The sequence below is a fragment of the Motacilla alba genome, chromosome 5 (assembly GCF_015832195.1).
Source record: "Motacilla alba alba isolate MOTALB_02 chromosome 5, Motacilla_alba_V1.0_pri, whole genome shotgun sequence".
Classification (NCBI taxonomy): Eukaryota; Metazoa; Chordata; class Aves; order Passeriformes; family Motacillidae; genus Motacilla; species Motacilla alba.
In genome coordinates this window covers 11,953,081-11,971,396 of record NC_052020.1, presented here as the reverse complement: position 1 = coordinate 11,971,396, position 18,316 = coordinate 11,953,081, and the positions used below count along the sequence as shown (strand labels likewise).

The window sequence follows — 18,316 nt, the reverse complement described above, 5'->3', positions numbered from 1 at the left end:
TGGTTAACCAAGACCTACTCTTTCCATGGATGTGAATAGGAAATGCCAGTCTTTTTACTCCAGAGTGGCTTCCAGACTCTTTTGTAATCAATTGTTAAAGGAGAAAAATGCATTCATGTCCCCTTTTTTTTTTTCTTTACTGCCCAGAGTGATTTTCTTTCTCTTCAGAGAAATACCATAATTAATAGAAGACCAAGTAAAAGCCAAATGTATTTGGCCAAGTAAGCTTAATTTTCCATGTGACACACAGAAAAGACTACTTTCTTTTCCTTGTCCTTGTCAGGAATTCTGGTCTATTTCCTGGATGGTGCTGGATTCCTCTAGCAGCTCAATCTATTTGACTGCTCTTTTAGCACTGCACTTCCAGGCTCCTCCTTGGTTTTGTTGCTACAATAGTAATTGTATCTTGAAAGGTTTGTTAACATATTTTTCTCCTTTTTTCTGCTACTTTTCAAGTAGGTTTTGAGTATCGTATTTGTTTCTTCAGCTTCTCAACACTTTGGAGGGGAGAAATGTCACTTGAACTTTGAAGTACTTGTGAATGCTCATCACAGATCCTTCACAACCCAGCCTAATCTTAAAAGAGTATTCATTAAGAAAGAAAAAGTATGGAAGAACACATGCAAAGATAGATATATGTTAAAAAAGTTATCAAACTATTTTAAGAGAAGACCTTAAAATGGTGATAATGCTTATGCAGCACTGGAGATTGAGAAATGGCATTTCATGAGCTGAGAAACATTATGTGAAATTCACATTTGCTTCACTTTGCAGAAGTGAGTGTATAATGAGTTCATCCCTGGCTAGAAACCAGAGAAAGTTGGTCAATTTCTAACCAATGCTCAAAAGTCTGCTAAAGGAGAGGTAAACCCCTCCCAAGAACGAAGCACTGCTGTTGTTTTACTGGTATACTACAGTTGCACAATGCTGTGTTACTAAAAACTTGGTAAAAATACAAATGTGCATAATGAAGTTGTTACAGTGTCAATTCCTGGCCTATTTTTCAATTTCTTTCCTTCTTTGTAGCTAATCAGATTTAGGCCAAAACCCAGAAGACCATTCACAGATGTGTTGCTGGAGGGTGATACTCAGTATCTAGATTAATCCTTTAAACTCGCTAGGCAGATGTCATGACACAGAATTTGGAGATTTAATCATGTAACTGTCAGCTTTAAATAAAAGCAGGAATAAAATATATTTTATATGCTTTCCTAATTTGTTTTAAAATTGGCAGTACCCACTACAGGTTCAAGATGTAAGTAAAACTCCGGCTATGCTGAAGTAAGTCAGTCAAAAAAACCATTGGTAATGCTCTTAAGAGTGTAACCCAGAAACTGGATTTTAAAATCCAGGTTGAATATATTCTGAAGAAATGATTAATGAGTCTTATTTGCATTAGAAATAGATACTGATGTCACCTTAGAAGAAAGCTACAATATGAAAGGGCAAGCTACATACATGAGTGAAGTTTGGTTATTATTGATAGCACCACGGAATACTTCAAATTACATTGTAAAAGTGATTTTTTGGATAAGATCCTAAACAAATTAACTTAATGTTTAGCTTTAGAGGTAAAATGAGTATTTTTGTCTGAAACGAATCTAAACAATGTGCTGAGTATTGTGTAAAAGTAATAGTGAGAATACAGAATTTGATAAAAGGAGCATTCTGTTTGAAAGGAGATTATTGAAAGGAGATTATTTCGTAACTTTCACCCATGTGATTTTCTGCAATACAGAAAGAAATACAAATCCATTCATATTCACTGCTCACTGTGAGGCAAGAAGGTGTCCAGGGCTTGCTGATAATTGTATTGATGTAATGCATTTTGAATTGCATAACAAAAAAATTGATAGCCTCTATCACTGGTCCCTGAAAAATCCTAAGGCATGTATTCAATTTCCAACCTGGAAAATATCTTCCTGTGCTTATTGAGTATTATAAAACAGTTGAAAGGGTCTATATAAATGCAGGAGTAGTCTTCTGATTTCACAGTCTATTCTTTTTTTTTTTTTTTTAATTTTAATTTCCGTGCTCCAAGTATGAAACCTTTCATTTGGTAACAACTTTTGTCTGAATAACCATTATTCCCGTTCACTTAATGATGTGATAAACACAGCTTAAAAATATTTTCGTGCCGTGGAATCTGTTGTGAATGAGACATCTGTAGTCACAAATTTATTTGATACATACTTCTTAAAATTAAAACCAGACATGCAGATGTGTGACTCTGTGCTGATATGTTAATAACAAATGCAGAGCTTTTTAAATATTCACTCACTACATTCAAGGCAGGGTTACATCAAGGTGGTCTGGAATTAATTTAGAGCCCTTTTGGCCCATCACTGAATCCTTCCAGGGACCAGGCATAGAAGCCAAGGGTTGTGCCAAATACTCTGGATTTAGAATTATCCTTACATCAATGGAATTTTTTCATAATTTAAGCATGTGTGATGCAGTGTCTGAGCTCCGTGATCTCTCCAAATTATTGCAGACAATGGACACAGCAGTGCCAGAAGCTCTCTCACATTTGTCAGGACAGGCTTAAATTTCTGCTTGCATTGTTGTTAGTTTAGGAATACATGCAATAAGGATGACAGTGCCAAACAGAATTTGTTCTATGAAAACTGGGATATGCATGACAGCAAAGCTGTTAAAATCCATGTAGCAAAATTAGGGGCTTGGCAAAACGTAAAAAAAAAAAAAAAGGCTGATGACAGCAGGATTTTTTAGACCAAAGCCTACTCAAACATCTATTTTTCCTGCATATTAATTCTCTATTGATGTCTTTCCTAATCAAAAACTCAATCCACAGTAAGAATAGGCTAAGTCACTTTTAAAAAGATGTGGTCTACAAATACCAGAACCATTGCCTAAACAGCAACTATTACAATGTTTATCTCTCCCACAGAACTTGAAAATGCCTGTAAAGAGAAGTATCACATAAATCCTTAATGCTTTGCCATGGATAGTACGTCATTCCTAGGGCCTTTTCTCTCTCTCTTTTTTCTTTTCTTTTTTTTTTTTTAAGTTTAATATCATCCAGAAAATTTGTTTCTGTATGTAAATGCCTTTCCATTTTTCAAGCAGAAATTTTTGGCACCAGTAGAGGCAGCAAAAATACTGTGAACATTTTATTGTGTGATCTACATATAAGCACTCATTGTAAAATATTTATGGCACATAAATGCATAAGTAAGAAGGTAATACTTTGTCTACTCATTAATTTAATATGACAACAATGTTGGTGGTAAGGAAATGGGATCCATTAGTGGTCTCATGGCTTCATTTCTGTCCACGCTGTTATTTCCTATCTGTGATGATTCTTTCATAGGGAGAAATTTTGAACCTAACTGAGATAGTGTTTATTCATGAATCTGTTCACCATTCTGTCTCAAAATGTTATATATCCACTGCTGAAGGTTTGATGATGCTTTGGTTTTGATTCAGATGTTCTCAAAAATATGAATCAACAGAGCAGTTAATATATTTGAAAGAGCTTATGCAGCTATATGCCCACTGAAATGGATCTTTTACCCACATCTTTTACCCAACCTAGTAACTGCCATTCTCTTTCATTGAAATGAAAAGCTTAGCAGACTTTTTGATAACTGCAACAATATCTTTCATAATTCTCCATACATTTTGATGATAATTCTTCAGTTGTATTTTGATGACTCAGATAATTCTATGTATGCTGTTTAAATCACAACTTCTAGGCTAGCAAGCAATTGGTTTACAGTTTAAAATACATTTACAGTTTAAAATACATTTTTCTTGTACAATAAAAGCATATTATACAGAAAATCTTCCTCAGAGTGAAGAAAGAAATTTCAGGTCCAAGAAATAACTAGCAATAATATCCATCTAAATTTATCTCTAAATATATTTTTGGTCTATTCGAACAAGAACCTACAAATAAAAGCTATTTCCATGACCAGGTTGTGCTACAACAGCTCTGCTGTGTTGAACCTTGTGCCCTTGTTTGTTCCAGAACTGGGCAGAAAGAGCCAGGCCCTTTCCTGCAGCTCTCTTTCCACAGGGATTATTTAAACCTGCTTTCAGCATTGCCTGGTCTTTCCTAAGCCAGCTTTGATGATCAAGCAAGGTTAGCTGCCCTGTAGGCCTGTCCTGAAAAGGTCAACTGACGTCAGTCCACAAAAGCTAGGGATTAAAAAAAGTAAGGAGTGGACTTTAAAATGTGTGTAGTTAACATCTTTTGTGACAAAATATTCCAGTGATTTAAACCGGTCAGTAGTTACAAAAATGGTAAAAAATTCCTTTGGCAACATGAATGCAAGTTTGTCATAGAGATTGAAATGTCTGCATCTCTACTAATGTGCCAGCAAAAGAATAGGAAAGAAATCTGGTATAATTTATATAGAGAGGTTATTTTTTCCTATTTACAGTATAAATACAAAATGATAGTTTTTTTCTTTTTCTTTGTAAGAACTTCTAAGATTGTCTTTGGATTATTCTAAAGACAAGTATGCACATTTATAGCTGCTGTCAAATTTTTATTTTTAGCCTTAACCCACTTGATAAAAATGTCACCAAATACTACGTATGCCATGGACCAAGGCTTCTAATTAATTAAGTAGTCTTGTCACCATATATCTATTAATGAAGCAAATCTCTTACCTGTATTAAATCCAAATATGGACTGTTCACATTGTCAAGGCAGTAAGACAGTTCTCAAAATAACTTAGTCAAAATGCTCAGTCCTGAGCGCATTATGACAGCACTGCTATTTGTGGGCAACCACTTGTTCATCTGACAGGAGTGGCTCTGTGATCTCTCTGGGATCTATCCTGCCCTTTCTCCAAGGGGATGGAGGCACTGCCTTCATTCAGTCTGTCTCTTACTCTGGCACAGCAGTTTTCTTCCTCCACCTCTGGCAGTCTGCTGTGCCTAAGCAGCACAACTTGCAGCCCCTGGGAGTGCTCCCAGAGTGTCACCACTGACCTCAGAGGAGACAATCTTTTGCCAAAATACTCCATCTAGCTACAGGAGCATAGCACACAGGGGTTAATGTGGGCTGATGGTGAGCGGTATCCCAAAAAGGGACTTGCAGGAATGTTGTTTCCTCTCGTGAATCAGCAGAAGCGGAGGCATAATGGCCTTGCCTTTCAGTTGCTGTACATTAATCTCTGCAGAGCAATGCCTGTCATCGCTCAGATGTCAGATGCTGTTTATAACTCTGCTGGAAACACAGCATAGAATGAAACAGGCTCATTAGTTTCTCTTGAGACTGTATATGCATGGTTTAGGTTAGCTATGCTTTCACTGCTGCCCTGAGCTCAAACATTGCAGCAGCAGCATTGGTGGCTCGGACAGTTGTTTAGTCTGTGAATCTGTCCAATATCTCCAATGTGAATCTCTCAATACATGACCAAAAGACCTCGATGTGTTCAGATGCAGAGGTTTCCACAACACAGGTATGACAAGACCCAGAAGTACCCCCTTGGCTTGGCTTCAACCTGCTGCTTTTAATGGCACCTCGTACCAGCACTGCAGGACAGAGAGAAGTGTTGAATCTATTCAGCATCTCTGTGCCAGCTGTGATTTGGCAAGAGTTCAAAGCCTTTCCTGCTATTTACACTGAGGACTTCTACTCCTTACTGTCATCCTTCATATGAAGCTATTCCATAATTTGCATCCTTCTTTTTACTTTTCCTAGTGCCACATCATTTCAAGGTGGGAAACAAGAGTCACGGCCAATGTTCAACAGTGTCAGATGCAGTATGGATTTATACAGTGGCACAGCAATGCTTTATGTTTTGTCCTCCTTCCTAATCATTCCGTACATTTAATTTGGACCCTACTGGGCCCTGAACTTGTTTTCATACAGCTATCAATTGTGTATTCATTACTCTGAAGTCATCCTGGTTACCAGGTTGCCAACTGTGAAACTAAAAGGGAGAAAATATTATTTTCTGTGGAAACCCAGGGAACCAGGAATATTTCTCTGTCTGCTCTGGGGTGTCCTGACCCCCAGGGGAGCACTGACTTTGACCCTCATCCATGGAGAAAGCTTCCTAGACTTCAAGATAGACTAGAATCCACAAAAGTGTGAAATAGGTTATACAGTGTAGGCATATCACTTGGTGAGAAATTTAGGTTTTGGGATTTTTAGTATGTTGTGGATGGAAGCAAGATGGAGGGCACAGGGTGTTGTCCTGGGTTGTTTCTTCATGCTTCTTCTTCTTCTTCTTCTTCATGGGTTTGGGTGGCATTTTGCAATTGGGCAGAAAAGTCCACATTGTGGGTTCCTTGGGATCAGTTATTGGGTTAAAAGGGAAAATAATCTAGGTGTCAGTTCTTAATTGGATAGTTTAGTCTTAAAAGACCTTGCAACAAGAGATAGTTAGCCATTTTGTGCCTTCTAATGAAAAGCTGCTGAACTCATGGTTGTGAGACTGTTTCACTGACAAGAATTAAAAAACACCTGAGTCTGAAAATGAACTATCGTCTCAAGTGCCTTCAAGCCAGACCCAGAGAAACTGATAATTTTCTCATAACTTAGATTTTTTAATAAGTAGTTCATTTAAATGTGAGGATAGTTTTAGCTTTACTTTCACTCCTGTACTCTTTTACATTCTGATGTCTCGATGTAATATATTGACTGCTGCTTGTCATTCACTTTTTTGCTCTGCAATTAAATTCGTAATATATGCAAAATACTTCCTTTCTGGTGCGATGCCTTTGTTATCTGAAAAAGAGCTATGTGATTTTGCCTTGTTGATTTTGCCTTTCTCACCTTCCGAATCGACACATCCACCCTCAGTTCAAATACTTCGACGAGGAATAGGCTGGGTGCTCTCTAGCACCAGCACACTGTGAAATCACAAATACACCTCCAACCCTCTGGCTTCAGCCCTGCCTGTAGAGGTCTCGTCCTGAGCCTAAAGGGCAAGAAGGAGCATCCAGAAGGAAGTGAATGACTTCCTCCCCCGGCAAGCATTTCCCCGTTGTAGAGATTATTCCTGCCTCCGGCATCCTCTGGCACTGCTGCCCTGGGAATACACTCGTCAATATTCCCGCAGCCCTGCGGCAGGAGGAACTCCGAGCCCTGCCCCCTTCCTGCTGCCGCGGGACCCCAAGCCCTTCCCTTCAGAATAAATTTTTAATCGCTGGGCAGCTGGTGGGTTCGGGTTGGCCTGTATCTTGTTCTATCCATCGAATTAAGGGGAAAAGATAACTCGGGAAAATACTCAGTTGTTACTTAATAAACCTACAACAGTTCATACAGCTTCCAGAGGTTCTTCATTTACGCAGCTATTACCAATATTCTCCACGAAGTTTTTACAACTCTGCCTTTTTATCGCTAAAATCCTGGCTAAAATGCTGACTTCCCCGCTTTACGAATACAGAACGATGGGGAGCCTTGGCGTGGTTTAGCTCTCGATCAAAACTAACGCGGTTTTGCCAAAATGAGAGGAAATGCCTGCGTGTGGTTGTGTTCTCGTGGGAGGAGGAAATGGAGCTTTGGGGAGTCCCTCATTGCCGTAGGAAGTTATTGGGGAGCGCCGCTCCAGCAGAGGATGCGGGAATATTGACTGCGAGCTCCGGGACACCTCAGCAGAGGCTGCGGGAATATTGACTGCGAGCTCCGGGACAGCTCAGCACAGGCTGCGGGAATATTGACTGCGAGCTCCGGGACACCCCAGCTGAGGCTGCGGGAATATTGACTGCGAGCTCCGGGACAGCTCAGCACAGGCTGCGGGAATATTGACTGCGAGCTCCGGGACAGCTCAGCACAGGCTGCGGGAATATTGACTGCGAGCTCCGGGACAGCTCAGCACAGGCTGCGGGAATATTGACTGCGAGCTCCGGGACAGCTCAGCACAGGCTGCGGGAATATTGACTGCGAGCTCCGGGACAGCTCAGCACAGGCTGCGGGAATATTGACTGCGAGCTCCGGGACAGCTCAGCTGAGGCTGCGGGAATATTGACTGCGAACTCCGGGACACCCCAGCTGAGGCTGCGGGAATATTGACTGCGAGCTCCGGGACAGCTCAGCAGAGGCTGCGGGAATATTGACTGCGAGCTCCGGGACAGCTCAGCACAGGCTGCGGGAATATTGACTGCCAGCTCCGGGACACCTCAGCTGAGGCTGCGGGAATATTGACTGCGAGCTCCGGGACACCTGGAAGCTGCTCAGCTCGCCTAATAAAATGTTTATACATCCTGTTCCCACGCAAAAACGGTGAGGAAAGGAAGTCGTTTCGGAACCAAATAAACTTCTTTATTCATCAGAAAGCCTAAAAATAACAAAACAAATCCGGTGACTTCACTCGGCGTTTCACCGGCCGCCTCGCCCTCAGAGGCAGCGCGCAGGCGCGGCCCATCGATGACTCGGGGCGCGACTGGCGCCGCCTGCCCGCTCCCATCCCGGAGCGCTCGCTGCCCCGCGCCGCCCGGAGCCGCCGCCGCCGCTGGGAAGCAGCACCATGGTGAGGGGCGCCGGGGCGGGACAGGGCACCGGGCCCGGCTCAGGGCACCCCCGCCGCCTGCCCGGCCTGCCCAGCCGGCACGGGGGAGCCGGGAGAGCGGGCGGCGGGGAGCGGGCCCGTGAGTAAGCAGTTCCCGGGCCACGCGGGGCCGCGGGCGGGACTGGGCCTCGCTGCCGGCGTGGAAACCAATGGGAGCGGGGAGCGGGCCCTGCTTCGGGGCTGGGACAAAGAGTTCCGAGGCCCTGTGGGGATGCACCTAAATATCCCTGCAGGGGTCTGGAGCGTCTCTGTTGTGAGGAGACTGCCGGAGCTGGGCCTGCTCAGTGTGGGAGAGAAGGCTGAGAGGGAATTCATTAATGCGGACAAGTGGGGGCTAAGAGGATGGTGCCAGACCCTTTTCAGTGGTGCCCAGGGACCGCATGAGGAGCAGTGGCCATAAACTGAAACAAAAGAAGTTCCACCTCAACATAAGGAAAAACTTCTTCACACTGAGGGTGTCAGAGCACTGGAAGGGCTGCTCCAGGAGGCCATGGAGTCTCCCTCTCTGGAGACAGTCAGACTCACCTGAATGTGTCCCTGTGTCACTGCTCCTGCGACCCTGCCTTGGCAGGGGGGCTGGACTGGATGATTTCTAGAGATCCCTTCCACCTAACAGTTTGACAAAAGGAATTTAGTAAAGTAAGAAAAGGGGTGATGATTGGAATGGGCTGCCTAGGGAGGTGGTGGAGTCACCGTCCCTGGAGGTGTTCAGGGAGGCTGGATGTGGCACTCAGTGCCATGGTCTAGTTAACAGGGTGGTGTTCAGTCACAGACTGGACTCGATGTATCAGAAATCTTTCCAACCTTATTGATTCTGGGATTCTATAGTGCTGGGATTCTGTGGAAACGAGCAGGGTTTCCTCCAGGAGCACTCTGTTAGCTTATTAGGGATACTAATGAGTTTTATTTTGTTCATTCCAGTTTCGCAACCAGTATGACAATGATGTCACGGTCTGGAGCCCGCAGGTAAAACCTTTATACGCTTGCTCACTGGGGTTTCAACTCGCTTTTTGGGTTTTCTCCACCTCACAGCAGTGGTATTACAGTCACAAAGGTTGTGCTCAGGTGCCTGAAGCTTCCTGCGGGCTGCTCCCCTCTCCCTTTGTAGGCTGTAGGTGTCCAGAAAGCCCTCACTCAGCCCACCCCTGTCTGCTGGTGTATGAACCCGAGTGCTGCTTACCTGGGCCTTGTCCCCTCCGGGTGCTTAAGGCAGTTGCTTTCTAAGCGTACCTGTGGGGTACAAAAGAGATGCTGTCATCTTTGGGTGGTTGGACTAGATGATCTGTAAAGGTCCCTTCCAACCCAAACCATTCCATGACTCTGTGATCCATTCACAGAGCTACAGTAAGTTGGTAAGTAAGATACACAAAGCATGAAACAGTTTCAGTCTCGCCAAAGCTAGGCTGCTGCTGGGTCTTTCTCTCTTCTGTGCACTAGATAATATGGGAAAGGAACAATTTAGTTAATAATTTAGAGATTCAAGTGAGATTTGCATTTGAATTTGAAATTTTACTACCTCTGAATCAGTTTCACTCTGTATATTGTTACTGAAAACATACGCTGTGTGTTCTGAAACTTACACAGCTTGTGTTGAGAGTAGATATTCAGGAATTTTAAAAGCCACTGTGAGCTGAGGTATTTAATATTGCCTCTTCTCTCACTATGGATATTTTAAGACAGGATATTTACAGAAAACCAGAGCCTTAGAAAAAGACTCATTTATTTATTCAGCAAAACTAGAGATTTATTTAAAATGCAAGTAGCAAATTGCACTAGTATAAAGCTAATGTGTCATTAGTTTGTGGGTCTGTATTGCTACTGAAATTCTTCATCGTGTGGTATTGCATGTGAGATACAGTGCAACAGACGGTGTTATATCCTTTCCGTTCTCCATGAAGACAGCCTTGAATATTTCCCTTTTTTTTCCAGTCAGTACCATGATAGGTGTAGGTGCCTTTGAGCTGTTTTCATCCTTCTTAATGATTGTGTTTCTCTGGCAGGTTCTGTATTACAAACTTTAATTTTTTTTGTCTTATTTGTTACTTTAAAAGTTACTTTTAAAACTATAACATTCTCTTGAGACTTTTAGCAGATACTGCAAAATATCAACAGCACAAATTTCTATGGTTTTCTTAAATTGCCTTGAAAATATTAATAGTGTTGGGTTTTTTCTAAAAAAAAGACATTTAAAGTTGCTACTGTGCTGCAATTGCTGCTCCATCCATTCTTGCAGGTGAGGCAGTGCTGTGATGCCTTAATAGTTTTTGGCACTGTTAATGCAGGAGCAAATCCTACTTTATTGGGAGTATGTTTTCAAATATGTTAGTTAAGAAAAGGAAATAGGAATTTAAAAACTTACAGTGGTTTCACATTTTTACAGTCTTGCATGTCATTCCTGACAGCTGGCAAATTCATGTTGGACAGGTCACAGCAATTCAGTGCTGCTCTTGGGCAGGAAATATCCTATGTTATTGAAATTCCAGTTACAACAGGGGATGAAATTGACATTAGGGTCTCTCTAGTAGACTTAAATAAAAAACCTTATGCCAAAAATCCCCTATGGGAAGGTGGTGTCCTGTAGTTGATCCCTTGCACATTCACCATAACAGCTACTGTGTTCCACTCCTTCCCAGCTGATGGGCTCTAGCTCCATGGTGTCCATGCTTGCAGGATAGGAGTGCCCATGTTGGCTGTCTGACACGGGCTGGAGTGCTGAAAATGGGGAAACCCTCAGTGCTTCTGTTACATGGACATTAAAGCTCCTGGCCACCTCTGCAGAGCTTGTAAGGACTTCATTTTCTTTGAGACCTCTGCTCCTGTTTAGACTTGGCTGCAGTTGGCCAAGAACTTGTTCAGAAGTTATTGGGGAATGGCTGGTGAGACACAACAGTTGTGTAAGACTCATTTCTTCAGCAAAGCTGATTAAAAGTTAAGTGTCCAACTTCAGCTGGAAGTTCTGTCTGTCTTTGAGTGACATGCTGATTTAACCTGTTGTGCACTGAGTGTCCCTGTTGGGGTGGGGAATCAAAGGTCTGAAAATGCAAAATTGGAAACTGATTCAGAGGATTAACTGGAGAGTGACTGATGACCTTCGACTTGGTTTTGCAGGGCCGAATTCATCAGATAGAATATGCCATGGAAGCAGTGAAACAAGGCTCAGCTACTGTGGGGCTGAAGTCAAAAACACACGCTGTCCTGGTGGCTCTCAAGGTAACTTCTAACCAGGAACTCTGGTCTCAGTGGGGACAGTAATGCTCATAGAAAAGTTTTAGTTTTACATTTAGTTTTAGTTTTACATTTCATGTCTAAGTACAGACTGCACAAAACTAAAATATATATTTTAGTTTTGTGCAGTCTGTACTTAGCCATGAAATGTAAATGCAGTTGCAGCTTCCCTTTGCTTGAGGACTGAAATATTTCCAGTACCTATGCAAAGCAGATCTTCACAAAATGGTGAAGGAAATGAATCAAACTTTTTTTTCCTTTAACAGATGTGTTTCTCTTTTTTTTGTTTTCTTTTCATTTGTTTTTAAGCAGTAAATCTATTCCTTCCTTTTCCCAAAACTTGAGTAAGTGTCTGTTCTTTCTATTGTTCTGAGAGAACTGAAGTGGAATTAGGTTTTTTTTGTCTTCTGATGCAAGTTTATAAATTTAATCTTTTTTTACTGTTTCATGAACATATTCAGTTCTTGCTATAAATGTTAGCAGATTTCTCCACAGTGCTTGGCAAACTGTTCAGTTTGCTACATAGCTGTCTCCTTTTATGCATAGAGAGCACAGTCTGAGCTGGCAGCTCATCAGAAGAAAATCCTGTACGTTGACAACCATATTGGTATCTCAATTGCTGGACTTACTGCCGATGCTAGGCTCTTGTGGTGAGTATCCTCCTTGTTGACATACTCAGTGCTGCAGTAGTGAGGGAAAGTTCATTCAGACTATTGCAAATGACATTTTCTGCTTTGCTAAGGATTAGTCTTGAGTTGCTGCTTGATGTTGTATTATGCCAAAGATCTCAGCATGAAATTCTGGCAGGTTTTTAACTAGTTGGCAGAAATCTCATTTGTTTGGCCTAAAATTTTGCTCTTTGGTTTTGTTACAAGTAAAACAGTCCTGTCTGGTTTCTTCAGTGTGATAGGGTTTCCAAGCAGTCTGAGAAACTCCGTCATTTCTTTTCCTCTGGCAGCTGCTTCTGTGTACACACATTTGAAAAGTTATTAAATATAGTGCTGTTTGTGTGGGCTTCAGGAGGATTTGCTTTTAGCAGTTTTGATCAGAAGGCGTGGGAGGGATTTCTGAAATAAGTTTTAATTGCTGCAGTGCCACAAAGCAGTGTTACCATTTAACCTTGCCATTTCTCCAGAGGATCCGTCTGTTGCCTGCGTGAACTTCTACTTTCTCTGCATTTGTATGGCTGAAATACCCAGTTTATGCTTCATCAAACCTGTGGTCAACTTTCTCAATAACAATGATAGGTCATGTAGAAATGAAATCATGGAAAGCCTTTGACCCTTTTTCTCCATGAACAGAGCTGAAACAAAAATGCTAACCTTAACAAAACCTTGAGACAAAAGCTAATTGTGTCTTCGATCTGATTTGAATTTTAAATTTTTTGTTCTATATTTTTGCTCCCTAGCAATTTCATGCGTCAAGAGTGTTTGGATTCTAGATTTGTGTTTGATAGACCTCTTCCAGTTTCTCGCCTAGTGTCACTAATTGGAAGCAGTATCCTTTTTTATACATTTCACAAAATGACTTTCATCTATCACAGCTTAAAAGTTGAAAAAGTCTTTTGGACAATTCTTTGTTCACACTGCTTGTGTATACTTTCGGAGAACATCCCATAAGGATGCATTTTGGTCCATCTCTGCTTGGTTTAGGAAAACTCTCGGGTAATTATCATACGATTTTGAGATTGTTTCCTTAGCTTTCTTAAGAAACCCAGATTCCAACTCAGCGCTACGGCAGGAGGCCCTATGGAGTAGGACTGCTCATCGCAGGCTATGATGTGAGTAAGCTGCTCTGGCTGCTACTGATCTGCAGGAAAATGTGCTCAGGGAAACTTTCTGCAACAAACAGATGGGGAGAGGGAAAGATGGAAGAGGCAGACCGATCAAAATTTCCTGAATAAGGAACAAATTTTCTGTATCTTACCCTAAAGTGTAACTCAGAAGTGTTAATTAATAGCTAATCCCACCTACACTTACTGAGTATTTTAAGGTGCAAAGATGAGATTTGTTTATATAAATATTTTGCAATTGATTTTGGAACCTTACAAACTATTATTTTAAAAACTTCCAGTAAGAAAATGGATGTGGAAATCACCACTGGCCTCTCTCTCACTTCTTTAGCAACGATATTTTGCTTAATGCAGCGCACACAGAATCTCTGTCCTCAAGATTGTTGACATGAGGATGGTTGGAGGAAATTTTGATATTGCCTGAAATTTTGGACGGCGTGGTTTAGTCTACAGCAAGTTTTTACTTTTTTGCAGATGAGACAGATTTTGTGTAAAATACCTGCTGCAAGCTATGAAGTAGGGAGCATACTTAAGCACAGTGTAATTTGTAGAACAGAGAAAGAAACACTTTTCTGTGCCAGCCATCCTGTCCATTTAAAAACTGCAGATGAGCAAAGTGGAAAAAAAGAGGTTTTTGGGGTTTTTTAAAAATGGTTGTTGTGGTTTTTTTAAACAATAGTGTTGAAATAATTGCATAAGAACAGTGATAAGCAATATAAAATGTGTTTCTGTGCACACATGTAGGTGTGATGTACCATGAAGCAAAACTCTTTTATAGAATTTCATGCTCTAGCAGCAGAGTTGGTGTGAATTTATGTATTTGTTTAACATTCTGTGAGGGTTTTCTTCTCTCTCTGTAGGATATGGGTCCTCACATCTTCCAGACTTGTCCCTCTGCAAACTATTTTGACTGCAAAGCAATGTCCATTGGTGCTCGTTCACAGTCAGCACGAACTTACTTGGAGAGGCACATGACTGAGTTCACTGACTGTGAGTAATGGAACTGTCTCTACCCACTGGTGTTCATCAGTTCTGCAGTTTATCTCCTGCTGCCACTCCATCCTTTTGCACTGAGTGAGATGAAGATAAATTTTGTGAGCCAAGTTTGGCATAACTGTAAATCTGCACGAAGACAGAATTTTAGAGAATATGGTTGAGATTTTCATGTGGATGTTTATTACATCTAATGGAAAGAAAAGCTTTGTTCAGAAAAGCTGTGAAAAACATGAAAAGCCACTGTCCTTTTTAACCCAGGGAAAGTGTTTCCGTAGCAGAGCAGGGTTAGTATATCAGGGCAAGTACTTAGGTGCTGCATTTAAAGTGGGGAATTTATTTTTGTGTGGAATGATGATGAGGAACTATTAAATACCTGCTTGGGGGGAAAAAAGCTTGAACCAAGGCAGAGGTCAAAAATGGATGCGCTTGACCTCAAATGAAGGGGAAGGCTGGTTTCTCAAGGAAAACTTTTATAGTGAACTCTGCTGAGAAGGGAGAGGAGGTCTGGAAGTCAAGTCGAGCCATGCTGATTTTGGAGTTGTCAGCTAGGATTAGGAAGAAGGGGAATGAGTGTCTAGAGGTAATACCATATAGTTTGTCAATGTCTTTCTGATTCCATTTTAAGGTAATTTGAATGAGCTAGTTAAACATGGACTGCGAGCCCTGAGAGAGACTCTTCCTGCTGAACAGGATCTGACCACCAAGGTAAGGACTAGGTTTCCTTTGCCATTGTTACTTGGAAGTAACTGTGACAGAATTCCTGTGAAGTGTGGCTGGCACTGAAGCTTTGAAGCTGAATACTGGTAGTTAATATCTTCATTTCATGTCACCAGTTTATCTACCATTCTGTGTTCATCTCAGATTTAAGTTTCTTCACAGAAGTGGTGCTTTCACTAAATAAGACATTGTTTCCTTGGTGGCTTCACTCTATGTTAAGCTTTGGTCAGTGTTTAAGATGCATTACCTGCTGCTGTAGAATCCCAGCTTTGCATTGTGAGCACAGTTCACCTGGGTGGTGAGTGAAGGTATTGCACCATCAGTTTATAGAGCTTCCAACATCACAAAGCTGCACAAACTTTTAACATTGAATTGAGGATCTGTTGAAGAAGAAAATTTTAAGGATGTCCAGTTATCTACCATTTTCCATGTTTTTTTATTCTTAGCTCACCATGTTTTTTAGAGGTCTTAAAATACCGAAAATCAAAATGAGATGAAAATAGGCAGTTTTGAGAAATTGTGTGTGTTATTAAAAAGAAAACAAAATGAAAGAAATTGAAACCCTTGAATGGCTTTACTTAAAAGATTTTGAAATATGATAGCTTTTGTAAGTGAAAGCTGTAAAGCCAAAGTTAATTGCAGGAAAATGCTTCTCACTGCTTCCAACCCTTTGCTTGACAGAATGTTTCAATTGGAATTGTGGGCAAAGACATGGAGTTTACCATCTATGATGATGATGATGTAGCACCATTCCTAGAAGGTCTTGAGGAGAGACCACAGAGAAAGGTGAGTGGTTCAGAAATTAATAAATAGGCTTAGTTGGAAGACAATAATTAAATATGATCTACTATGTTTAACATAAATTTAACTCTACTACTCTAGCAGAGTAGTAGGAAGGCGATTTCTAAAATATGTATTTACTGTATGAACACTGTATAATCTGGACTGGTAACTCAGATGCTTATTAAACCAATTTATGCTGGATTTATGCCAGGCTGTTCTGATGTCATCTTCTTTCCTCATCTCTGATCAAGTATGAGTTTTCACTGTTCTACAGCAGAAGTGGTTGCATATGTTTCTCAAGCCCTTAGCAAGACACCTCCGTAATCTCCTAATTACCAACTGTGTCCTGCTTGTGCTTACTTTGGATAACAGTAATTTGTGAGCTGTTGGCTGACATGAGCTGCATTTACTACTCGTGGTGCTCCAGTGGGGATAAAGCTGATTTGTCAAGTGTTGTCTTCTGCCTTCCTAAAATATTTCTTTTCCCTCTCTCTAAGCCGGTTCCGCCTGTTGAAGAAACCGTGGAGAAGGCAGAGGAGCCCATGGAGCACTAGTTGGTGGATGAGTTCCTCTGTTAATGTAAAATTATCCAGGAACATTTATCCATTTGCTGGTAACTTTATCCTCACCTATATATGTTTTCTGACGCTACATTCTGAGGATTGCTCGTAAAGAAAGAAACCAACCCACCCACCTATCCTTAAAAAAAAGACAGGAGGACATATCTGGGTGTAACTGCTCCGACAAGAAAGGTGTAATCATTTTCTAAATAGTACATGATACTGTTTTATAAAGAAAAGATACTGTCTTTAACTCATAAGGACAAGTGGAAATAAATCACTTTCTCGGACTCTGCTGTGAGTTTGTTTTTTTTTCAGTCTGAAAAAACAGCTATTCACAAATAGCAGTGTCATATCAAGATGCCATTCTGTGACCATTTGTTAGAGCGTTTGCTTAGAACTGAGAGGATCTTAAAATGCCCATGAAACCATAAAAGAGTCATGGAGCAAACAGGTAACAGCATTTCCCTGTGTCAGCTTGTCCCAGCTGAAAAGGTAAGTGTGGTTATGAGGCTGAAGAAGCATGAAGCTGACAACCAGTGTGGTCAGGTTTTTTGGGGGGGATTTACTCAACCCCAGCTCTTTTATTAGAGTGTCAGTATTTCTTTAAAGCAACCAGCCAGCCTTGGGGCAGAACAAGGCTTTTAGCCCAATGACAGGTGAATTGGAGTAACAAAAAACCACCACAAGTTCCCATTTGAGGTCTCCTGAGCTGAGTTCTGGAGTGTCTGCAGTGCTGCTGAACCAACACGTTCTGCAGGGCTTTGTCCCATCAGCTTGGTCTGCCCCTGGTGCTCTTTGGATTTAAGCTGAATGCCACGAAATTTGGGACTAATGGTGACTTCCTCAGGGTCATCTGCCAGGGAAGCCCAGTGAATTGGTGCTTCCGGGGTGGGATGCTGTATTTTAAGTAAGAATGAGTTCAGTCTTTTCCATGTTGGATCATTCTAATATTAATATTCTCCCCAATGATTGCATTGAAAATTACAAGGAACAACCTTCTGGGGTGGACCCATGTAGGACCTGATAGCCTGGTCACTGTACTTAAAAAAAACCCCAGAAGGCCTGGAACTTGCAGATTAATAATTAATTAATTAATCATGGTGCTGTTTTGAACAGCCTTTGAATATTGTCTTGAATCCATACAAATAGTTCAGATATGAAAATAGCAACACAGCACTGTCAGGGCTGTGTATGTGGTTTTTAAGCGCTAGAAAAAGCTGCTTTTATTTTTCCTAAATTTATCTTCATTTTAGTGTTTCCCTATTATTTTTTCTATTTATTTCCTCCCTTATTTATTTCCCCCTTTACTCATTTTTACCCCTCTTACTCATTTTCATTTCCCCCTTAATTACTTTTTCACCATTATTTATGTTTTCCCCTTTATTTATTTTTCCCGTTGTTTTTTTTCCTTCTTTTCCTTCCCCTTGCTTCCCGCACCTCGTTTTTCCACCTCCCATTGGTTTTTTCCTCTCCCTTTGTTTCTCCCCCCATTGTTTTTTTTCCTCTCCCCTATTTTCCCTCATTTATTTATATACCCTCTCTTTTATTCATTTCCCGTGATCTATTTTCCAGTTCATTACTAATTTCCCCCAATTACTTTTTTTTCCCACCCATTTATTTGTTTTCCTATTTATTTTTCCCTTTACCATTTCCTAACCCCCTTTTATTGTCTTTTTTTTGTTTTGTTATTGTTATTATTTATCTAATTGCTCTCCCCTTGTCTTTCTGTCTGTCTATCTGTCTGT

At 41.1% G+C, this 18,316-nt stretch overlaps 1 protein-coding gene across 1 annotated transcript; it reads left to right on the top strand.

Moving 5' to 3' along the window:
* The first annotated feature begins 8,360 nt into the window (after positions 1 to 8,360).
* On the top strand, positions 8,361 to 16,858 carry PSMA1 (proteasome 20S subunit alpha 1). Its single transcript, XM_038139375.1, has 10 exons — positions 8,361 to 8,456; positions 9,417 to 9,461; positions 11,604 to 11,705; positions 12,267 to 12,370; positions 13,129 to 13,217; positions 13,430 to 13,500; positions 14,373 to 14,502; positions 15,134 to 15,213; positions 15,907 to 16,011; positions 16,506 to 16,858. The coding sequence occupies exons 1-10, from the start codon at positions 8,454 to 8,456 to the stop codon at positions 16,560 to 16,562; spliced, it is 786 nt and encodes a 261-aa protein (XP_037995303.1). The 5' UTR covers positions 8,361 to 8,453; the 3' UTR covers positions 16,563 to 16,858.
* The last annotated feature ends 1,458 nt before the right edge of the window (positions 16,859 to 18,316 follow it).